This window comes from Amblyomma mixtum, chromosome 2 (assembly GCF_055824585.1).
Source record: "Amblyomma mixtum isolate Tamu chromosome 2, ASM5582458v1, whole genome shotgun sequence".
Classification (NCBI taxonomy): Eukaryota; Metazoa; Arthropoda; class Arachnida; order Ixodida; family Ixodidae; genus Amblyomma; species Amblyomma mixtum.
Window position 1 is genome coordinate 20,597,935 of NC_143013.1, and position 19,593 is coordinate 20,617,527.

General features: G+C 47.9%; 1 protein-coding gene across 2 annotated transcripts in view; it reads right to left on the reverse strand.

Annotated features, from left to right (window-relative positions):
• LOC149358613 (sodium- and chloride-dependent GABA transporter 1-like) overlaps window positions 1-19,593 on the reverse strand; it is a 45,891-nt gene that overhangs the window by 11,992 nt on the left and 14,306 nt on the right. For both annotated transcript variants that reach the window (XM_089570758.1, XM_089570759.1), the window contains exons 2-3: window positions 2,370-2,519; window positions 365-548 (exon numbers count right to left, since the gene is read on the reverse strand). In XM_089570758.1, coding sequence (XP_089426884.1) covers window positions 365-548; window positions 2,370-2,483 — 298 coding nt within the window. In that variant the 5' untranslated portion in view covers window positions 2,484-2,519. The remainder of the gene's footprint in view (window positions 1-364; window positions 549-2,369; window positions 2,520-19,593) is intronic.

The following is a 19,593-nucleotide window of genomic DNA, read 5'->3' on the forward strand; positions in this document are numbered from 1 at the left end:
ACGGAGACGGGTAAGTCGCTTACTGCTTATCTGCCGTGATGGCTCAGTAGCTACATCGTCGGGCTGCTGAGCATGAAGTCGCGGGTGCTGGAATCCCAGCCGCAGCGGCCGCAATTCGATGAAGCGAAAAAAAAAAAAGAAAAAAAAAAACGTCCATGCACTGTGCGATGTCAGTGCAAAATAAAGCGCCCCAAGCGGTTGAAATGAATCCGAAGTCCTCCAGTGCGGTGGCTCTTTCTCTCTTCCTTCTTTCACTCTCTCCTTTGTACCTTCCCACAAGGTACAGTTGGGGTGTCCATCGATACCAAGGCAGTTTCCACACCTCTCCATTCCCAAATGAAATGTTTGCACATTCATTACTCACCGCCTCCGTTCTCGTAGCACAGGTAGGGAAACCTCCAGACATTGCCCAGGCCGACGGCGTAGCTGATGCAGCCGAAGACGAAGTCCGCCTTGCCCGCCCACTTGCCCCTGCTCGGGAGGCCGGCGAGGTCCTGCTGGCTGCCCAGCCCGCTGGTGGTGCACGAAGACTCCTCGTTGTCCTCGGCCTGAGCACGAGAAGACGACGAGCCATGGAGACGCCTTGCTGCTGCCAGCCAAGCGCTTGAGAGAACAATCACAATGGCCTCCAAACACGGCCTGACGCAAACACGCTTCGCAAACGAATATATGCCTCTTTGGGTTAAAATCGCCCAACCAGCCATCGAAGAAAGGTTGAACAGCGTACATAGTTCATCGAGTCATACACAACTAGAAGTACTATCCGAAGTAAAAGTAAATACCCCATGGAAGCGGATTTAAAATTTTATGTCTTGAAACAGGGGAGAAATGTGCTTCCTATATCGGGTGCATACTGAGCACGGTAGACGCCGCTCGTCGCACTCGCCATTTTCTGACAACAGTGTTAATATCTCATTATCATCGTCATCAGCCTGACTACGCCCAATGCAGGGCAAAGGCCTCTCCCATGTCTCTACAGTAAAACTTTAAAGTCATTTTTACGGTCCATTAACTTTTCCTGCCGATACTGTACATAGGTGCACCCATAGAAAGTCGTTAGCTCAACGTCGAATAGATTTACATCGTAGTCACTGTGCAGACAAACATTCTTTGTTGAAACTCAAGCATACAACTGCATGCACAAGCAACATAATGAAAAGCGCAGACTAGAGGACGGACGCAAAGGCGAGAAGCCTACATGAGCGTTGACTTATAGATTTGCAAAGTTGAAACAAAGTTTCTTTAAAGCAAACTTCAGTGATGTACGCTTCTGCAAAGGTTTCAAGCTATTAATGAGAGCTAAGACGCAACTGCAGGTTACTATGGCTTACTGTAGCCAGGTATGAAGTACCCTTTTTCTTTCACAGGAACATTATAAAATAGACACTGTGCACTTTTGAACGCTTCCTGGTGCGTAGTTTGCCGCTATGTATGTACTGTACTAGGAGTCGAGGGCCTGTCAAGCTCTACGTAGCTTTCTATCTTCCCTCGTTTTCATGCCTGTTGGAGTCCCTATCCAAAACACAACAGAAAAGTTTCTGTTGTCACAAAAAATTTTCGTGTAATATTTTTCGGATCTGAAAACAGAAAGTCTTGCTGTGACAACAGGATTTGCTGTAGTATTTTGCAGTCCCCTGTCGTTACGACAAAGCCTGTTCTGTCGTGACAACAGACATCTTCGCAATATACAGAATGATTAGTCGTAACGACAGGACGACAAAATTTTTTTGTCGTATTTCGGGACTGGCTCTGTCGCATTTTTCGACGGAGATGAATTAAGCTCACTTGCTTTACTTATTCGTCAAAAAAAAAGAAACAACAGGAAATGTTTTATCGCCCCAACAAAATTTTGTAGTACTTTTGCCATGAACTTGGCTCAACATAAAATTTTGTAGCAACAGCAATTGTGCTGTCCCCTGTTGTAGCCAGAGAACTTCAGAAACATACTGCAGAAAGAAATAGTGCACGACAGAAAAGTACTACACTACTACTGAAAAAATTGTCTTTACCACAAAACAGCAAAACATTCAGTCGTATCTTGGGCGAGATCTTGTCATTTTCTTCGACTCGGTTACTGCACCTAATTCATTTACTTTACTTGAAATCGCACAAAAATGTTACCACGATGCGGTAAAAAATATGTGCGGACCATCGTGTCGGCACATACCGCGGCAGGCCAGGAAAAAGCGAGCGGCCGGCGAACGCCTGCTGCCTTACTTAATGACGTCCCTTGCAATCTGCTCGCGCTGTACTCCATGCGGAACAATTATTTGTAGGCTTCAGAACTCATCAGAGTCCGTGGTAATGCAGGAGTCAGCATAATTTCTGCATCATTGTTTTTTTCGTTGCAGACGTGTGGCCTCCCTCACCTCTCTGCAGATAGGCACCGCCTGTGGCGCCGTGAAAGGGGATGCCTTTTCTCGGCACGAATTTTTGCCCAGGAACGCCAGGGTAAACACGGGCCCCGACGTCTTCTTTTCCATGTTGCCAGCCTCTGGACGAAACCAGTTTGCAGTGTCCTGCGAGAGAAAACATGCCAAGACGGGTCAGCAAAAATTTCGAGGCGACACTTTGGTGATCTAAAGTGCGATGAGGCGAAAGCCTTTCCCGCAACGCTCTCCAGCGTCCTGACGCCAGACAAGGAGAACTGCATATGCGTTGGCGGGAAGTCGGCGTAGCATAATGGTTACCACACTCTACTATGGAACGGAAGGATGGTGGTTTGATTCTCGCCGTGCACAAGATTTTAGGATTTCTTTTCTGGTTAATGACTAGTTAGTCATAACTTGTGCCTAGTAATGACTAGTTATGACTTTCACTTCAGATGTAACGGAAGGATGGACGGACGGACAGAGTCATGGCCGCGAGTATATGCCATTAAAGGCTTTATCGGACAACGCTGATTGGGGATCACTGTCATCGATACGAGTAGCGCAAAACACTGCTGGCCACAGCTAAACAGTCCAGAAGTTGCACTTCCTTACCACAGGTCGCCAACAAGATGGCATTTTAGTTTTTTTTTTATTTGCAAATACTGCTATCCCATGAATTCGGACATTGCAGGAGTGGTACAGAGGATGGAACACATAGATAAAACAGTAGGAAAGTGCATAATTACAAGTGTGAATCAGAGATTTTACATAAACAATAGTGTGGTATTAATAAGAAAATACATGATTTGGCAATTCTTGCGCAAAGCGGTCAACAGACACCTGACGTAATGTAACATCCCAACAAACACAAAACCTCCTCAAAATCTCCCAAAAATGACCCATCGGGACATCTGGAATCTCCCCAGGAGGTGCTCATTTTTCCCGAACCCATCTAAAAAACGTCCCCACAACTAGCAATGTCCAAAAAGTTGTGCGTCCCATGGAAAGCCCCAAAAGGTTAATGCTCGATTTCTCGGCTCTGGTTCAATAAAATTATTCCTCCTTTTTCATGCAGCCTGAAGGCATCCAAGTGCACATATGTGCCAAATTTCAGGTGCATACTTACGTTACAGGTGGTGTAATCCACCTTTCCACTCGTCTGAATGCGTGCTGGCTCGGCCGTTCTGCACTTATCCGTTTACGTGAAATGTCCTAGCATTTTGCACACAAAGGAAATATGAACTCAAAAAGTCACCCGATTTGGCCCATATAAGAGCAAAGAGCAGCGCCATACAGAAGTAATTTCAGTTTACTAGCTGTGCTCTTAGCACGAATTGCATCCTGTCGTCCATGCCGGCGACCGCACCATACACCACCACAATCAAAATGCATTCATGTTTCAGTCAAAGAAAAACAATACAGACCGAATTGAAAGTCCGTGCCGAACAAAACTTACGTTCAACGGCGCAAATCTGAATGAATACAAATAGCAAACGCAAACGTATGTACCATTTAATACACAGTGTAGTGCATACACTACGGCGCCATGCATATAATGATGACCACTTTTTTCTCCAGCCCTGAGAAATCTGCAATATGAAGCAAGTAAAACAGAATACAGGCTGAAAGTCGATGCACCTTAAACGAGCATTCTAAGGGCTACAAAAGCAGATATGCACACGCAAAAGCAAACGTATGTAAAGAGCAACTTGGGTGACAATGAAAAGACGAGATGGGCGTACGCTGCAGACACGCAGTTTCAGGTCACGGAATTTCTTCAAGTTGAAACCCCCCTCACGCTTAGAGACTCGGGAGCCAGCTTCAGCGACGTGTTATCAAAACAGAAAAAAAAAAATATTAGTTCTACTAGGCGAAAATAAAAAAATAGTGCGAAAAGGGCCTGCAGTATGCTTAAATAAATAAATGAATTAAATAATTAATTAAAATAAACCACCATACCTTGACGACGTTGCCTACGGAAACCCAGGGATGAAATACAAGGCTGCAACAGCTGAAACCATAAATTAAACGCAGGCTTCTGTCCTGCGCCTTCTCACAGCACAGCGAGCGCTCAAACATACGCGTTACACCCTCGTAACGATCCTGGGAGTTTTATTTTCTTGTGACTAAGTGTGGGGATACGACTGCTTGGAGCCAGGCGGGAAGGTGAACGTGCTCAGGTACGTGCGGTGGCGCGCTGCATCCATGGTGCGGCAGACCGCGCATGCGGCACAGTCCAGCTTGGGAGTCAAGATCAAGGCACTATTAATCCAGTGGGAGAGAGTCAATATAACCACGCGAACACTGCACAAACTGTACCGCTGCGGCAGGATGGCTGCGCGGTGGCGAAGTAGGTAGAGCAGGCTAATCCATGGGCACTCGCAGAAAGAGAGTGGTGGGTTTCCGAAGGTCCTTCCCGCCTCAGACCGTAGTAGACGGCCACGCTGCCACCACCAACGTGCTGCAGTCGTCGGAGGCGCTGAGGAATGCAGGGTGCGTGCGAGGAGTCACCTATTGCCACGAACTCCGCTGCCGCGAACGCCGCCTCGAACAGCCGTGAAGCTGCGCAAAGGACTTGCGATGCGCCGCCGCGGCATCAGTTCCAAAAGGAATGGTGTGGGCACGCCGAGGCGCGCGGGAAAACTTTCGTGAATCCGTAGCTACGAAATCCACGACAGCCCAGTTGGCGCAGTGACGAGAGCAAGAACTGCCGCGCGCTGGGGCTTGTGCTCGAACGTCTCGGGCAGCGCAAATAAGCGCGCGCAAAATGGCGTCCGTCCAGCGAGGAAGCCGGGCGAGCGACGGGAGGCCATTACTGCACTTCTGCTAGACAGCGGCGCAGCGAGGAGTGCCGAGAGTCGGAGACGCCTGGAGGGACCACCACATAATGTTGAAGTTGGGCGCAAGCTGGGAAAACGCTAGAAGACGTGAAAGCTGGTGACCGCCGCTGCCGGCGGCGCGATGAAAATGCAGACCGCCGCCGCCTGCCTGCAGCATGGAGCCGACAGCCCACGTGCGAGAAACGCATGCGCCGAGAGAGATGCGGGGTCTACCGTTTCCTTCGGCTGTTCGAATGAAACTGCTATTTCATCTCTCAAAACGGCGAGTGCAAGAGGAAAACCTTCTCTCCTCGCAGCTTGTGGCGCGAGGGAGAGAGAAAAGAGAGCGAGCTGTCAATTTTTGTTTCTTGTTGAAAACCGTTGGTCCCAAAACGTCATACCCAGCTACCTTTCTGGGACCAAAATGCATTAATTCTTTTTTGTTGCTGCTTAAAACTCTCGAAAGAACGTTTCTAGACCTTTAGTGGGGGCACTGCCTTTTTTCTTGTGTTTCTATGTCTTGCCTCTATGGTCTGGAAACGTTTTATAAATGCTGTACTGGGACTGGGACATTCCATCCTTTTTTGGAGTTTCTGAGGAGGTTTTGTGTTTGTTGGGATCCAGATCATTCCATAGTTCGACTGCCGAAGGAAAAAATGAATATTTGAAACAGTCTAAAAATGGCATAAACAGCACAATATTAAGCGGGTTGGTACGGCGAGTGACACGTGCTGAAGAACTGGCGAAAGAAAAGAAAAGCGGGGCGTCAACATAAATGCATTTGTTGATGATCTTGTGAAGAGTGATAAGGCGATCACATATGCGTCTGTGTTGAAGCGTGTCAAGTAATAAGGTGCGGGCATGAGCTGTGGGAGAGAACTGGCGGTCATAACGCATATATATAAATATTATTGCTTTTTTCTGCACATTTTCTAGTTTAGTGATATATTTAGCGAAGTGCGGTTAACGAGCTCCGCAGCAAGTCCCGTATGTATGCGCAAAACGCAGACCTCACGCATTATCCCCCGCAATGTGTGGCAGGGTGACCTTAGGTTAGGTTAGGCTAGCTTAATTTTTTGAACCTTTAGATACGTGAAGCACGAGGTTGCGGACAGTTGTAGGTCCGCAGTTATTCGCAGCGTGCGGCAAATACTGTTATGGAGCAAAAGGTTTAATTATAGTAAAGGTACCCACTTCGACAATACGCGACAGGGCACGTTTCTTAGAAGAAAATTGAGCACTTTTCGTATGCACACGAATCACGATGGTGTACTCAAAACAAAGGTTATTCAATTTAGCCCTGTAACGTCATGTTTGCATGGCCACGCCACCGAAGCAAGGAACAGAGAAAGCAACTATCACAAGAATACAAAAGGAACGCCAGTAATGGTGTAGACGGAAACTATTTCTGCGAAGCAGTCATATTTCCACCTTGTACATGTCTGAATGCCCGCGAATGCGTTAAAAAAAATGAAATATCTTCCCACCAGTGGATAAGTTAAACACGCCCAAAAATATAAACTTACTCAAACTTATAAATGCTACTCCGCTACAAGACTAGAACTTCGTTCAACAACACCACGCTTTGACCGTATGACAGTAAAACTTTTTTCTCGACTGTGTTGCAAACAGAGTTTTGTAATATAACGTTGAATTTTTTAAAAAGCTTCATCCAGTCACAGAACGCAAAACAAGGTATGCGCCTCTTTTCACCTTATTTACCAAAAGAGAAAGTTTAAGGCAAAATATCCTCTGTCTACGCCTTTTTGTGTCGAAAATTTCCCCCGAGCTCTGATAGCGACGCACATGCATGCGAGGTCGGCCGCAAGGTTTTCCGAACGCTTCGGAGTCCTACAGCGCTGGTGGTTGCTTGTTTCTGCACATTTATTATTAGTTAGGGCGTTTGGATTCGATTTCTTTTTATTCCGTTACGCTTTCATCCACCGCGCAGAAAGTTGTTAGGTCACATACGTTATACTTTTCTGCCCGCCAAGAGTAGTCCCCAGAGCGCAGTTTGGAAACAGCAAAGGTCAGTTTTAAATTACCTCTGGCTGACATAAACAACTTGAAAGGGCAATCGACCGCACGATGCTTCAGATGTGCCGGAACGTAACGTTGATTAAAACTCGCCGCACTGAACATGGTAGGCGAACCGCCCTTTTAATACCTTAAGAATCTCCGGGGACGTTGGGTCAGTGGAGATTAATGAACTTTGTCGCCGGAGCTCAAAGTTGAGGCAAGTGGCAACAAAAGCTGCTGAGAATTTCACACTGCGCAATTTCTGACGACGTGAAAGTGCCCCAAGCGCTTTTCTTAAAGCTCGTCAGCCCTCCCCCCGCGCGCGCACGCACGCACGCGCACGCACGCACGCACGCACGCACGCACGCACAAGCCGAAGGTGTTATGTAAGTTTTAGCAATTCAGGAGCTAAAAGGCTTGGAAGTAATCAGATTAAAAACTATTGCCCACCCTACGTCAGCGCCATGCCTTCATAGGCGAAAAAATGCCGAGGCACGAAACAATAGAAATCGAACGCCTTACAGCCTTTCGTGTTTAATCAGAGCCGTTAAGCATAACAAGACTCGTCATCCCTGACCTTCATCAATTTGTGCCCAACGTTGAGTGGGGCCCACGGTGACGCACTTGGGAAGCCGTCCTTTCCTGGGAATGCTCTCTCCCCTTTTTTTTTTTTTTTTTGACGCTGGCGTCGGCGAAAGGAGCGAGCTTCGTACAGCCTCTGCAGCGGCGCTTTCTCCGAGCGTTGCCGGGGCAACAGTGACGCGCGTGCTTGCGCCGTTACGCGACCGACTGCTGCGGGGCCAAGGCCGCCGTCTGGCCTGTCTGCCTGCTTCCACCTTCGCTCTTCCTCCCTCTTCCTTTCCTTCTGTTTACTTTCGTCGTTCGCGCATTCGCCCTCCAGGCGGCGCCCTTTACCACTCCTTTCCATGTCCGTCGCCTCCTTCTATGAGCAGCAGCTATCATTTAATCAGTGGTTGTTGCATTTTGTTCTCTTTTTTTTTCTGTATTTCACACCTCCTTCCAGCAATGCAAACATTTCATGTTACTAGCAAAGGGACGACACTCATGTGATGAATAGAATGAAAAAAAAAAGCAAGAAAAAGAGGAGCACAGAGAGAGCGGGGGAGGGGGGGGGGGCACTAAGTGCGATGTTGTGAAGCCGGAATAACTTTAACTACGACAGAGCTTCCTCGTACGCATGGAAAAGCCGAGGCAGTGGTTCGATCGAGCCAGTTCTTCGGAAAAGGGCGACTTTTAGCTAGAGCTTGAGACGGGGCTGGTCAGAATGTTTGGGATGTGTGAAAGTTACCATAATATGCGTATGTTATCAGAATATCCCTCGTAGTATTTGCAGGGCATTGCTGGCGTTATCATCGACATGCGCACGAGAGAGAAAATGCATTCGGTACTTTCACAGCCTATCTCACAAGCCCGACGACCGCAAGAAACGGGAAGCCTGCAGGGCCAATGGTCGCTAGTGCTACCGTTTAAGTATTCTGTGTTGCGAGAGAGGGCGCTCGTCAAGGAGGTCAACTACAGTGCGCGGCGCTTCTATTAGTGCAATTAAGCGAGGGTGCAGTCAAAAGAAGTGCAAAGTTTGTCGCGCAGATATATTTGGCCGATAGCTGGAACAAACTTCAACGAAGTTTACTTCAACTTATGTGGGTGAACAGGCAGCACGACTGATGGCGCCCCAATATGTGACCTCCTCCTCATCACCCCCCTCCCCCACCCCGCAGTGAGTAATGATAAGTTTTGGTTATTGCCATAGTTCTATAATGAGATTAAAAAAGCAAAAAAAAAATAAAACAAAAGAAAGCAAAGACTAAAGACGAGACTAAGAGTCAGCGAAGGAACAAAAAAGACGCGCTAGCTGTTTGGAATGTATTAAAGGCGTTCTGAACGCTGGACGCACATACACAGCTTCTGCTTCTGATCGGGCGGAGGGACGACCTATGACTTGACCTATGACTTTTGCGCGGAATCAGCGTTCGGTCTCAGGCAGCCTTACTTTTTTCGCTTTCGTTCAGCTCTTAATCTGCCCTGTTCTATCACATCCCTCATCCTCTTTACTTCCTTTTTTATTTTTACGGCATTTTCATGGAGGCACTAGCGGACGTCATTTACGCCTCGCTAACTATATTCTGTCTGCTGTTTGTTGTTTTTCTCAACGTCCACCTTCGTTGCCAGGTTCCGCTTAACGGCATATCACTGCTGCGATGCAAAGAAGCACGCTTTGCAGGGCGAACCAAACAAAAAAAAAGGGAGCGAGTCAGCTCCGTTCGTAATCTTTGTCAAGCAGTGAGAATATTAAAAGACAACAAAGACAGCGATATTAATGATATTCCCATTGCTGGCGGAAGGTTGAAATATGAAAAGCAAATGGTCATCGAAACCAAGGAAAGTACTCTTTTTTTTATGGAGGTGTTGCTTAGAGAGCGGAATTAGTGAGGTAATACGCAAGAACTGTAACGATCTTATTTTTTCACTAAAATGAGGATTAAAGCAGCCTGCGCCACCAGTAAGTCACGTCATCTGAATCTATACGAATGCTTCGTACAACTAGGTGCGACCTTTCGGTCAAGTGGAAGGCCCTCTAACTGACCTTTTTCCGCGAAAATTAGGGCTGAATTCATTCCAACACCTTCCGACATTAAGCCAGCTCGCCGCGTTAGGCACTAATTACGGCACAATGCGAGCCTCGCCAAACAACCACGACTTCTGGCAGGTAGTCAGAACAACAACAACAACAAAAACGCACTACGGCCTCTGCGCTCCGCTCCGCCCTTGAGAAGGGCGCGATATCCAGGGCAGACGGGTTATTGATTGACCTGACCAAACTTTCGCCGACCTACATTTACGTGACAGCGGCGCCAAAGTGAAGTCCGCCAGCCGTGGCCGCCAGGTCTCGCGCCGAAACGCACCGCGCCCCAGCTGCGGAACGGCGATCCTTCAAGCACGCAGCGTTGAGTCATCGTCCATTTGTCGAATGAAAACAGCTGCGCGGCTGCGGAAGGCCGTGTCGCCGCTGGCCGTTTCCGCGTTCCGAGGTGAAACAGATTGCCGCCGTCTTTACTCAATTGCTAATTTTCATTAGAAGCTCGCCACTTGCAGAGCTGTCATGTAGTACGAGCGAACAATGAGATGAGAGTAAGACTGCAATTGCGGTAATCGAAGTTATCATTTCAAATTTGTTTAGTTCCCAGCTTATTAAGCATGCACTATCGTGCGCAGGAGCCTCTCACTTTACCCGAGCACTCTGTTTTTAAGGAATACTCGAACACTCTATTCTTGCGACCATCACTGCCACTGACGTCAAGAACAGTACTGGGAGAGAGAGAAAAGAAAGATAACATCATGGGGACGGGAAAAAGAATGTTTGCAGAACGCACATGACCACCTCCCTTCTTCGCACTCCGTGCCCTGGCTTTGAGAACGGGCTTCTTTCATCGCTTTCGCTCGCATTTAGCTTGCCTTAGTCAGCTGCTAGAACGAGAGAAAAGAAAGGCTGCGAGAAGAGTGTTCGAGTCGTGTGAAACAGCGAGGACGGCACGTTGCGCGAAAACCAGAACAGAGGGCGAAGCAGCCGTGTTCTTCGACTCCTGACTTGCGGCGGCAGCCGCTGGTTGGGCCCCAGATCGGCGCCGGCGCCGCGCTCCACTTCGGAGCCCGAGGCCGACGCCCGCGGTGCTGCCCCTCGAGTGCGACCGGGTGTCTGTCTTACGCGCGCGCACTGAGGGTATACTCTGCGCGTCGAGACAAGGCTCAAGACCTCGCTTATTTGCGGGAGGCACTCTTTTCTTACTTTCTTCACCCATTCTTTCTTTTATTCGCGCTTCTCTAGACGCGTATTTCTATTTCTTTTCCCTGCACCTCCTCCACGCGTTTCTTTCTTCTTTACTTTACACATTGACGTAGCCGCCTATGTTTAGCGTAGCGTTGGCTCGCGCCACGTCGGCGTGCCAACATTACCGCGATCCTCGCAAACGGCGCCCCGTCAGCGCTCGCCAAACAGACTACATGCGCAAGCTCTTACCGCCACTTTGCCTCGGGTCCGCCTCCCCGGGGCATTACACGGAACTAAGTCGAGACGGAGGACACGTCTTGCGCGCCTGTCTTGACGGATGCTCCCGGGAGAATGTTAACAAAACCGATCGAGGCAGGTCTGTTTTGAACGCGCCACGTGGGTCCTCTCACTGCGACGCTTACTAGGGGTTGCACTGGAAGCCTTGGCGTTAGCGCGAAGTACGAGTTAAACTCTTCGTGGACGCAGGGATAACACACACAGGAACGAGCGTTAAAGCAGGAGCCTCCAAAGCTAGATCGTGAACAGGAACGTTTTCATAGCCTGGTGCACCTACGGCAGAGGCTCCCTCTCTCAGTCAGTCCGCCTCGTCTATGGTTTTTTCGCCACATGGGTGCGTGCGTGTTCGAGCATGTAACACTCCGAACTTATAGACAAAACTTCAACGACAAAAGTCGGATTCATGCGAATGCACACCAATATTTACGCTCCGTAACGAAGCACAGCAGTCTTTACACTCTCCAGGGTGCACGCACGTGCAAACCAGAGTAATAAACTAAGTTGAGTTTGTTGATTAAACAGCACCGCCATTGTATCTATGATCGCTTGCTCTTATAAAAAATGGTCTATAAACGGTCTATAGACTTCTTATAGACTCTATTGCCTTTCTATAGATATTACCTTTTGTCTATTCAGACTATAAAATGATTCTACTGAAAGAGTACGGCCATAAATCTATAGACTGTCTATAGGATTTGTATTTCCTATAAACTACTCTACAGTATTTATCTATAGAAAGATTACAGACTTTATAGGCAAAAGTCTATGGACAGTCTATAGACTGACTAAATAAATTTTGGTAAGGGCATGGCGCTCGTCTGTTTCTGTCTCTTCGCACCAACACTCGCCTCGGCGTCAGTACGCTGCAGGCAAAAGGTGCGCGACTCAAGGGGGTTGACTCGGGAGATAAGAAAAGACGCCATCCTGTCGACAACCTTTCTTTGCCTGCGACCGACAAGATGCGATTTTCTTTTCTACAGCAAACAGTACGGGCTCCTTCAGAGCATTTGTTATCGTTCGCCACTCTCGTTCACATTAGCTCATGCTTCGGCACGTCCTGGAGAGCTTCGCGTTTGGGAGAGAACACAGACGACTATTGCGGCGTCATACCCGTGCAGCTAATCTTGCGCGATCATTTCGTAAACGTTTAAAGAAGGTTGTGCCAATTTCGGTCAATTAAATCTCTTAACAGATGGAAAGCCGTCATTTGCTAATAATTGCTGTCACTGCGAATTTTTAAAACGTTCAACGTCCCGCGTTCTCCAATAATTTCGAGAAAAAAATATCCTGGGTTCATTTTAAAAAGGCTGCTGTATTAAATAAATTTCTGATTTTCAACAACGCAATGTCGATATAACGGATTCAAGACTTCGGTCACAGCGGCCATCTCCTCCCTCAACCCTAGCAAGAAATTTTCTGCTGACCCACATTTTTTTTTCTGCGAATGACTTAAATGTACAGTGTATATATGGAAGTGACCCCCCCCCCCCCCCCTTTATTACACACACACACGCACATACGTCCCTAATGCACTCTTTAAGAGTTGAGCATAAATCCACCTCTGGGTGGTTAACCCGCCGCGGTGGCTCAGTGGCTACGGCGCTCGGCTGCTGACCCGAAAGTCGCGGGTTCGATCCCGGCTGCGGCGGCCGAATTTCGATCGAGGCGAAATTCTAGAGGTCTGTGTGCTGTGCGATGTCAATGCACGTTAAAGAACCCCAGGTGGTCGAAATTTCCGGAGCCCTTCACTACGGCGTCCCCATAGCCTGAGTTGCTTTGGGACGTTAAACCCCAATAAACCAAACCAAACAAACCAAACCACCTCTGGGTGGTCATACAATTAGTTTAAGCCCTTCTTGCCTCATAATTAGCAAAGAAATATACTTGTCTTGCTGCCTAATTTATTACTGCTTGCAGGCCATTTTAATGGAGTATGATCCCGCAACATCCTTATTTAGATTCAGGGCACCTTCTTTTGGATAATTAAGAATTGAACCTCGTAATAACAGTATAAAGATCTCTGGAAAAACTAGCCCGTTCATTACGTACATATTCAGTGGAAATCCGCGCGTTCCAATAACGACATTGTAAGTTGGCCTACATTCCTGGCTGTTCTAATGCAATAGCATTAAAATCCCCATCGAGAAAAAATTGTGTCGTCTGTCATAAAATTCGCCCACCAGCAGGAGGGAAGTGATGTCACAAGACCGGCAGTGGCGTCACCAGACCGGAAGTGAACAACATCAACAGCTTCTAATGCTATCGCATTGCCAACACTATGCATTGAAATAAAACACACTACAGTGATGTGGCTCTAACGGGTAAGCGACCTGAGCTGTCGCCGTGTGTTGCGTTGACCTAGTGCCATAGAAGGGGACTTTTGCAGTCGTGCACATAATGCGGTGCTGTCTTCTAGCCCCGCTAACATCACGCATGGCTAACGTCTCGACAATGACCCCGAACGTCGCGTTCTGTTTCAAGGATGTCGTTGATGTGTTATCGCTTACATTCTTTGATTACAAAGACGTAAACTGCTTGATCTGTCAGCGTCCGGTTGTTTTATCTTAACGGACCCGCCTGTTGACTCCAGAAGAGCCTTGAGGAGTTATGAGAAAAAACAAAAAATGCTTTTCTTTTTTTGAACATCAGGAGCCATTGACGATCCTATCGGCCTGCTTCCACAAACACTCATCTTGTTGCAATTCTCTTCAAGTTACGTCTCGCCTCAAAACAAACAGGCGAGTCAAGGCGACCACCTTCATGCTTCATCCAATTTTTGTTTTTGCACTTTTCTTTTTATTTCTTGTCAGCGCGCTGAGTCGGATAAGGCCGGCGGAGAGTTGATAAACATCCGTGTTCGGGGCGTTGCGCCCACACGTGGCAAAACGGCACCGCGAGGCAGTTTTCCGCTGGTATTTCTCCGCTCTTTCTGCGCTTCTTTCTAGGTCCGCGAACTCGACGAAAAAAAAAAAAAGAGACCAAATCGAGACACAACGAGTATACCAGCCGCCATTTCCTCGAGTTAACTGAATGCACGTTCGAAGGCGTCGTTTTGCAAGGTGAGGTCGTTATCGGGTGAGAAAGCACGTTGAAAAAGCGAGCACAGGCACAAATTCTTCCTTCGTATTACATGGAAGTCGACTTCAACTGTATTGACGCAATTCATGCTACAGAGCTCTAGTGTTTGTGTGTGTGTGTGAGAGAGAGAGAGAGAGCCAGTCATTGCAAAAATTATGACGAACAATAGTAGGGCAATGAGGTTTCTTGTATCCCTGCGGACCTTGAAGACACTTCGAGAAAAAGTGGTGTTATTAAGTTAAGCCTTCGTATTACGGTATTGTTCTATGTTGAAGTTTCATTGCGGGGCTCCTCTAGTAGATGTCTCAATGACAGTTTTTCCCCCACAGGAATGTTCAACGTCTATCCACGTCCGGGCACACTGATGCTCTGCAGGAAATCGCGGATGCAGGAAATAGAACTTGTCAAATCGTGCTCAGTGGCGGAACATCAGAACCGCTAACCCACCGGCGCTAATTGATAGCTGGCTTAAGTTAAATGACACATTTACGACTTCAACAAACTAAGCTAGAAAACGAGCTAAAACATTACAGAGCTCGAAAGGAAAAACTATTCAAGGAAGCTTCAGAGAACACTACTTGTGACGAGAGTACCATTTACTGAATATCTTAGATCCTTTTCAGGTTCATAGCAGCACGCGATGAATGACCGGTCCATGCCAACAGGAAATTCATTCTGGCGTCTGGAAAGTGCGTGAGCGTATAGATAAGACGGCAATGTCAATTTCATAGTAACGATAAGGTACTACAGACCCTATTTGCTAAAGCAGACAAGGTTTAACCTACGAGGCCGTGATAAGGACAGTGCTTAGGTTTTGCGCGTACTATACGCAGGAAGTGTATTGAGAGGACAGTCTTACAACTGACCTTAGAACATACCACAGAGCGCGACAGGTTTAGTAACAGGATGAAAGACACTTTTTTTTACAACCCGCCTATGTCTGGCCATTTCTTCTCGTGTGGAGAACGAGTAAGCAAAAGTATGCGTTGGTACCAGAAGAGCAAGCCTGCTTCGAAGGGGCGCAATTGTTCGCGCACCGATAAAGTTCGCAGAGTTTGACCCACCTGACATTCAATAACAAAAACGAATAAATTAAGAAGACCAACGAATGACTCCAGTGATGACGTCGCATGCAACAATAGCGCACCTAAAAGTCAAGAGTCGCCATGGCCTTCACCGTTACTCTCTCCTTTGTTTCTTTGTCTAAAAGCAAGAAGAAATCGCAACTCTGCCGCAGACTTCATCAATGGTGTGATAGCTGTGACCGAGTCAGGCTTATTTGCACCGAATTCGGAAGACATGCGAATAGCTGTGGCGTATCGTTGCCAGCACAGCGCATGCACTAACCAGGAAAGCCAGAACTCAGTTCGTGCAAACGACGTAAAACTTACGCAGTCTCCTTGCTCTAGTTATTTGCACTATTCTTGTATGCTTTCTGTGATTTCAGACTGTTGGCTTCACTGGCGCGTTAACTTAACGAAAACCTCTCGTGCTGTTCCTGTAGTTCTATAGGTTTAAAGGCACCATTACGGCAAACGCGAAGACGCTCAGTTTACAGTAACCTTGACTCGTCAAAGAGCAACAAACAAGCAAATGTTCCCGCGAACAACTTCAAAACTGGCGATCGACGCGAATATCGCCGAGAGGTCTCTGCGCTCTCGAAGCTCAACAGCTGCTCCATTCACTCAAAGGCAAAACCAGGAACAAGAAAGCGAGCTTAATGTATGCCACGACGCGTGCCTACGGGCAAGTTATGCGCGACAAGAGAATAGAAAAAAGACAGACAGGAAGGAACCAGTGTGGCCGAGCGTGTAAGGCGCGATAACCAACATCCGCGTCTCGGGAGGACTTCTCCTCCCCCATCTCTCTTCCTCCACACCGGTTGGGCGGCGGAGGCCCTCCTGAGAATGCGCGTTCGATAGACAAGCCGGGTCAGGCGGGAATTTTCCACCGTCCGTACCCTCAGAACGCCCCTATTGATCGCGCCGTGGGTGCCAGCCAGAGTGGGGAAGGGGGAAGGGGCGCCTGCACTCCGGTGTATTTGCCGTTTGCTTCGACCTTGCACTGCACTGTAAGGGCCTCGTCCACATATACACGCAAAACCACCGGCCGGGACAAACAACACCACCCCTTTTGTTTGTGTTTTTTTCCCCCGATCCGCCGGCGAGAGCTGGAAGCACGTTGCGTAAGCGCGAACAACGGTACGTGTCCGTAGAAGGAGTACTTGCATAAACAAGCTCTTTAAACACAGTTCGATGACGTAAACAAGGCGCTCTTTTTTTGAGTGGTCCGTAATCAATCACGAATACCCCCGTCGTTCGAGGGTACGGTGACGTCAGACGCGCGATATGTTGGCAGAGCTTCCGTGCTAAGTGGCAAAAGGTACCTGTCTGATGACGCAGTATAGCTCTGAGCGCCGCCGTATATAGCGCGGCACGAAGGGAGTGTTTTGAGTCCCGGGTAACAATAGTTTATTAAGCTCTGATCGTTCCGGTACAGTTAAAACTCACAATAGAGATTTTTAGCATACCTGAGACGTACTAGCGGAGACGCATACCGGTTTACCGGACCTCTCCCACGCATGCGCAGTGGCAATCGCGTGGCTGCGGAGGACCACTGCGCGTGCGCGACAGTCGTACGTAAACCGGATATACGTCTCTCGACTTTATCCGGTTCTTTTACGTTGTGATGAGTACGAAGGAATGGGGTCTTTCTACAGCCATTGTAATCGACCACTGCGGTAAAGAACTAAAGCACGGTATCCTCCAGACAGCGCAGAAGCGTCTTCGACCTTCCGCTGCGTCGCGTCCCCACTCTTATCAGACGAATCGCTCAGACTCAAGTGCGCGCAGACCTGTCAGAATCGTTAGTGCTGAACGGACAACAGTTGTGCCGCGTATTCAGTCTGCAGTCAGCCAGTGCATTCGGTACGCTAAAGCATCATCTACGGCCTGGCCTGAAGGCTGTAATAGAGTGCCTAACTGCCGTATCGAGCACCTCAAGTATACGCAGCGTCACTGAATCCACTCTGCAAAAACGTTCCTCCGGCTTAAGTCCGGTACGAAAGTTGCCATTACAGTCTGGTTTATCAGAAATCTCGTTCCAACTCAAGTCCGCCTCGTGCGTCGTTTCTGTGCACACTGCAGTGATTTCTCCTCTAGCTTTGAAACTGATACATTGTAAAGGTGCAAAAAAAAAAAAAAAATCTCGGCGATAATGTCCCTGTACGCTGAGAGTTGAATGAAAAGCAAAAGCAAACAAAAAAAGTGTTCTACGGCAAGAGAGCTGCACCAATGCGCGGGATGGTGGTACTTATGCTTTCGTGAGGAGGTCGATATTGATTATTTTGTCACGACGCTTCCCCGGCGTGTTCTCACTCATGACTGTCTGTACAACTCTTCAGCATTCTAGCGCAAGTACACAGGCGTTCGTATTTTTCAATGGCACACTCACACTGAAGAAAAAACAAACATAAGACAGCAGCCGCGGCAATGGAAAGTTGCGTAAGGTGACGGAAAAACAATATGTATAGACAAGCTTTGTGAGAGAAGACAGTAAAAGCTGGCTTGTACATGGTTTTCTTTTTAGTAGTTTTGCCTCGAGATGGCGCAACGAATATGCCTAGCCCGTAAGCTCGCTGCAAAGTCCGAGGATCTTTCAGGCGCCAGCCAGCTCTGAAGCCTGTTTTTTTTTTTTTAATAAATACCTGCATTAATGTCTACATAATGCCTGTAATAACGCACATAGGGTATTTCGCCTGATCACTGTCCTATGAGCCACTGCAAGGAAGACTGACACTAAGAGCCAAGCCCATCAATAAACCTAACCCGCACTACAAACTCCATTTCCGCCATTGACGTCACTTCACCTTCCGCGCTTGGAGGGGAAGAAGCGGTCGTAAACAAGAACGAAATGACACAGGCGCCTGGTTAGAGCCGTAAATTACGGTGGTGGAAAATTCCGCTCTGGCATTTTGAAACCCGCCGTGTTAGCAATGCAGCGATCTGTAACGCCGCAAGTTTATTGTTTTGTTTTTTACATTTTAGCGGATGCAGCTTAATGGGCTGAAGACTATAGCGTATAAGTGCTGTGATATAGCAGGAAAATTAAAACGATACGCTGCCGTCGCTTGCTCATGCATATTAGCGATAATGCAGTATGCATACCGCTGCACTTTATTGGCTAACTTTACGAACTGTTAAGCCAAGTCACTTTGGTAAATAGCAGCGCAATAAGTTTCCACGCTTTGCTGGTTAATTACGCGCACATACCATATGACTGAGCTTATCACATTGAAAGCCGGTTTGATAACCGATCGAGGGTGATGGTCAGCGGCGTCGATTCTACCACTTGCGCAGCTAACCAAACCTTCGGCGTGTTTTTACTTGTAAAGCATTCCTGCAATATGAACCTGCCTTAGCCATATTCTTGAACAGTCGCTATCTTACCCGCAAGCGTAGTTCGAATGCATGGCATTTCGTAACAAAAATTGCATTTGTAAAAACAAAAAAAAAATATTTGACAGAAAGGACGAGGACGTACAACCAGGGTAACGCAAAAGGCGCTACAGGCTACTTCACTCCAGGGTCAAGGTCCCCTTGGGAGTACATCAGCTTTATGCACCGTGATGGGATTGAAGCCGATGACCGCGCGTTGAGCAAGCTCCTCTGGGGCCAATAAAAATGACGCAGGATGCCCATGAACAGTCATGATCCCGCACTCAAGGACGCGGCCCGGGGGATTTTCTCAGCCTTGGCTCCTCATCATCGGGAGCGGTGCGCGGTTTCGCAATTCACAGACACGGTCTGCCAGGGACCGGTGCTCACCACACAACTCGTCAGTCACTGTACAGAGCATAGATAAGAGAAGGGAAGGTTCGTTTCCCTCTTCACGCAGTCAAACCGACCAACCAAAACGGGTAAAACTGATTGCGACTGCTTGCAGGCGCGCTTAAACTAATATCGAAAACCAAAATAGGAAACTAAAGAGGAAAGGGACGTCACGTTCATCGATCCAATCGAAGGCACCAACTCAACGAATTCGATGTTTCGAAACCGACTGAGTTCAAGGGCCATAGCTCTCCTCGGCTGCCAGAGAGCATCAGACAATGGCCTTCGGCTCACCTGATACCCTCCGTGTCAAGGACCTAGACGTTCGAAAGAAGTTGCGTCACGATTACTCTCAATTAAGTAATCGCAGGATGTACGTGGAGCTCTCAGAA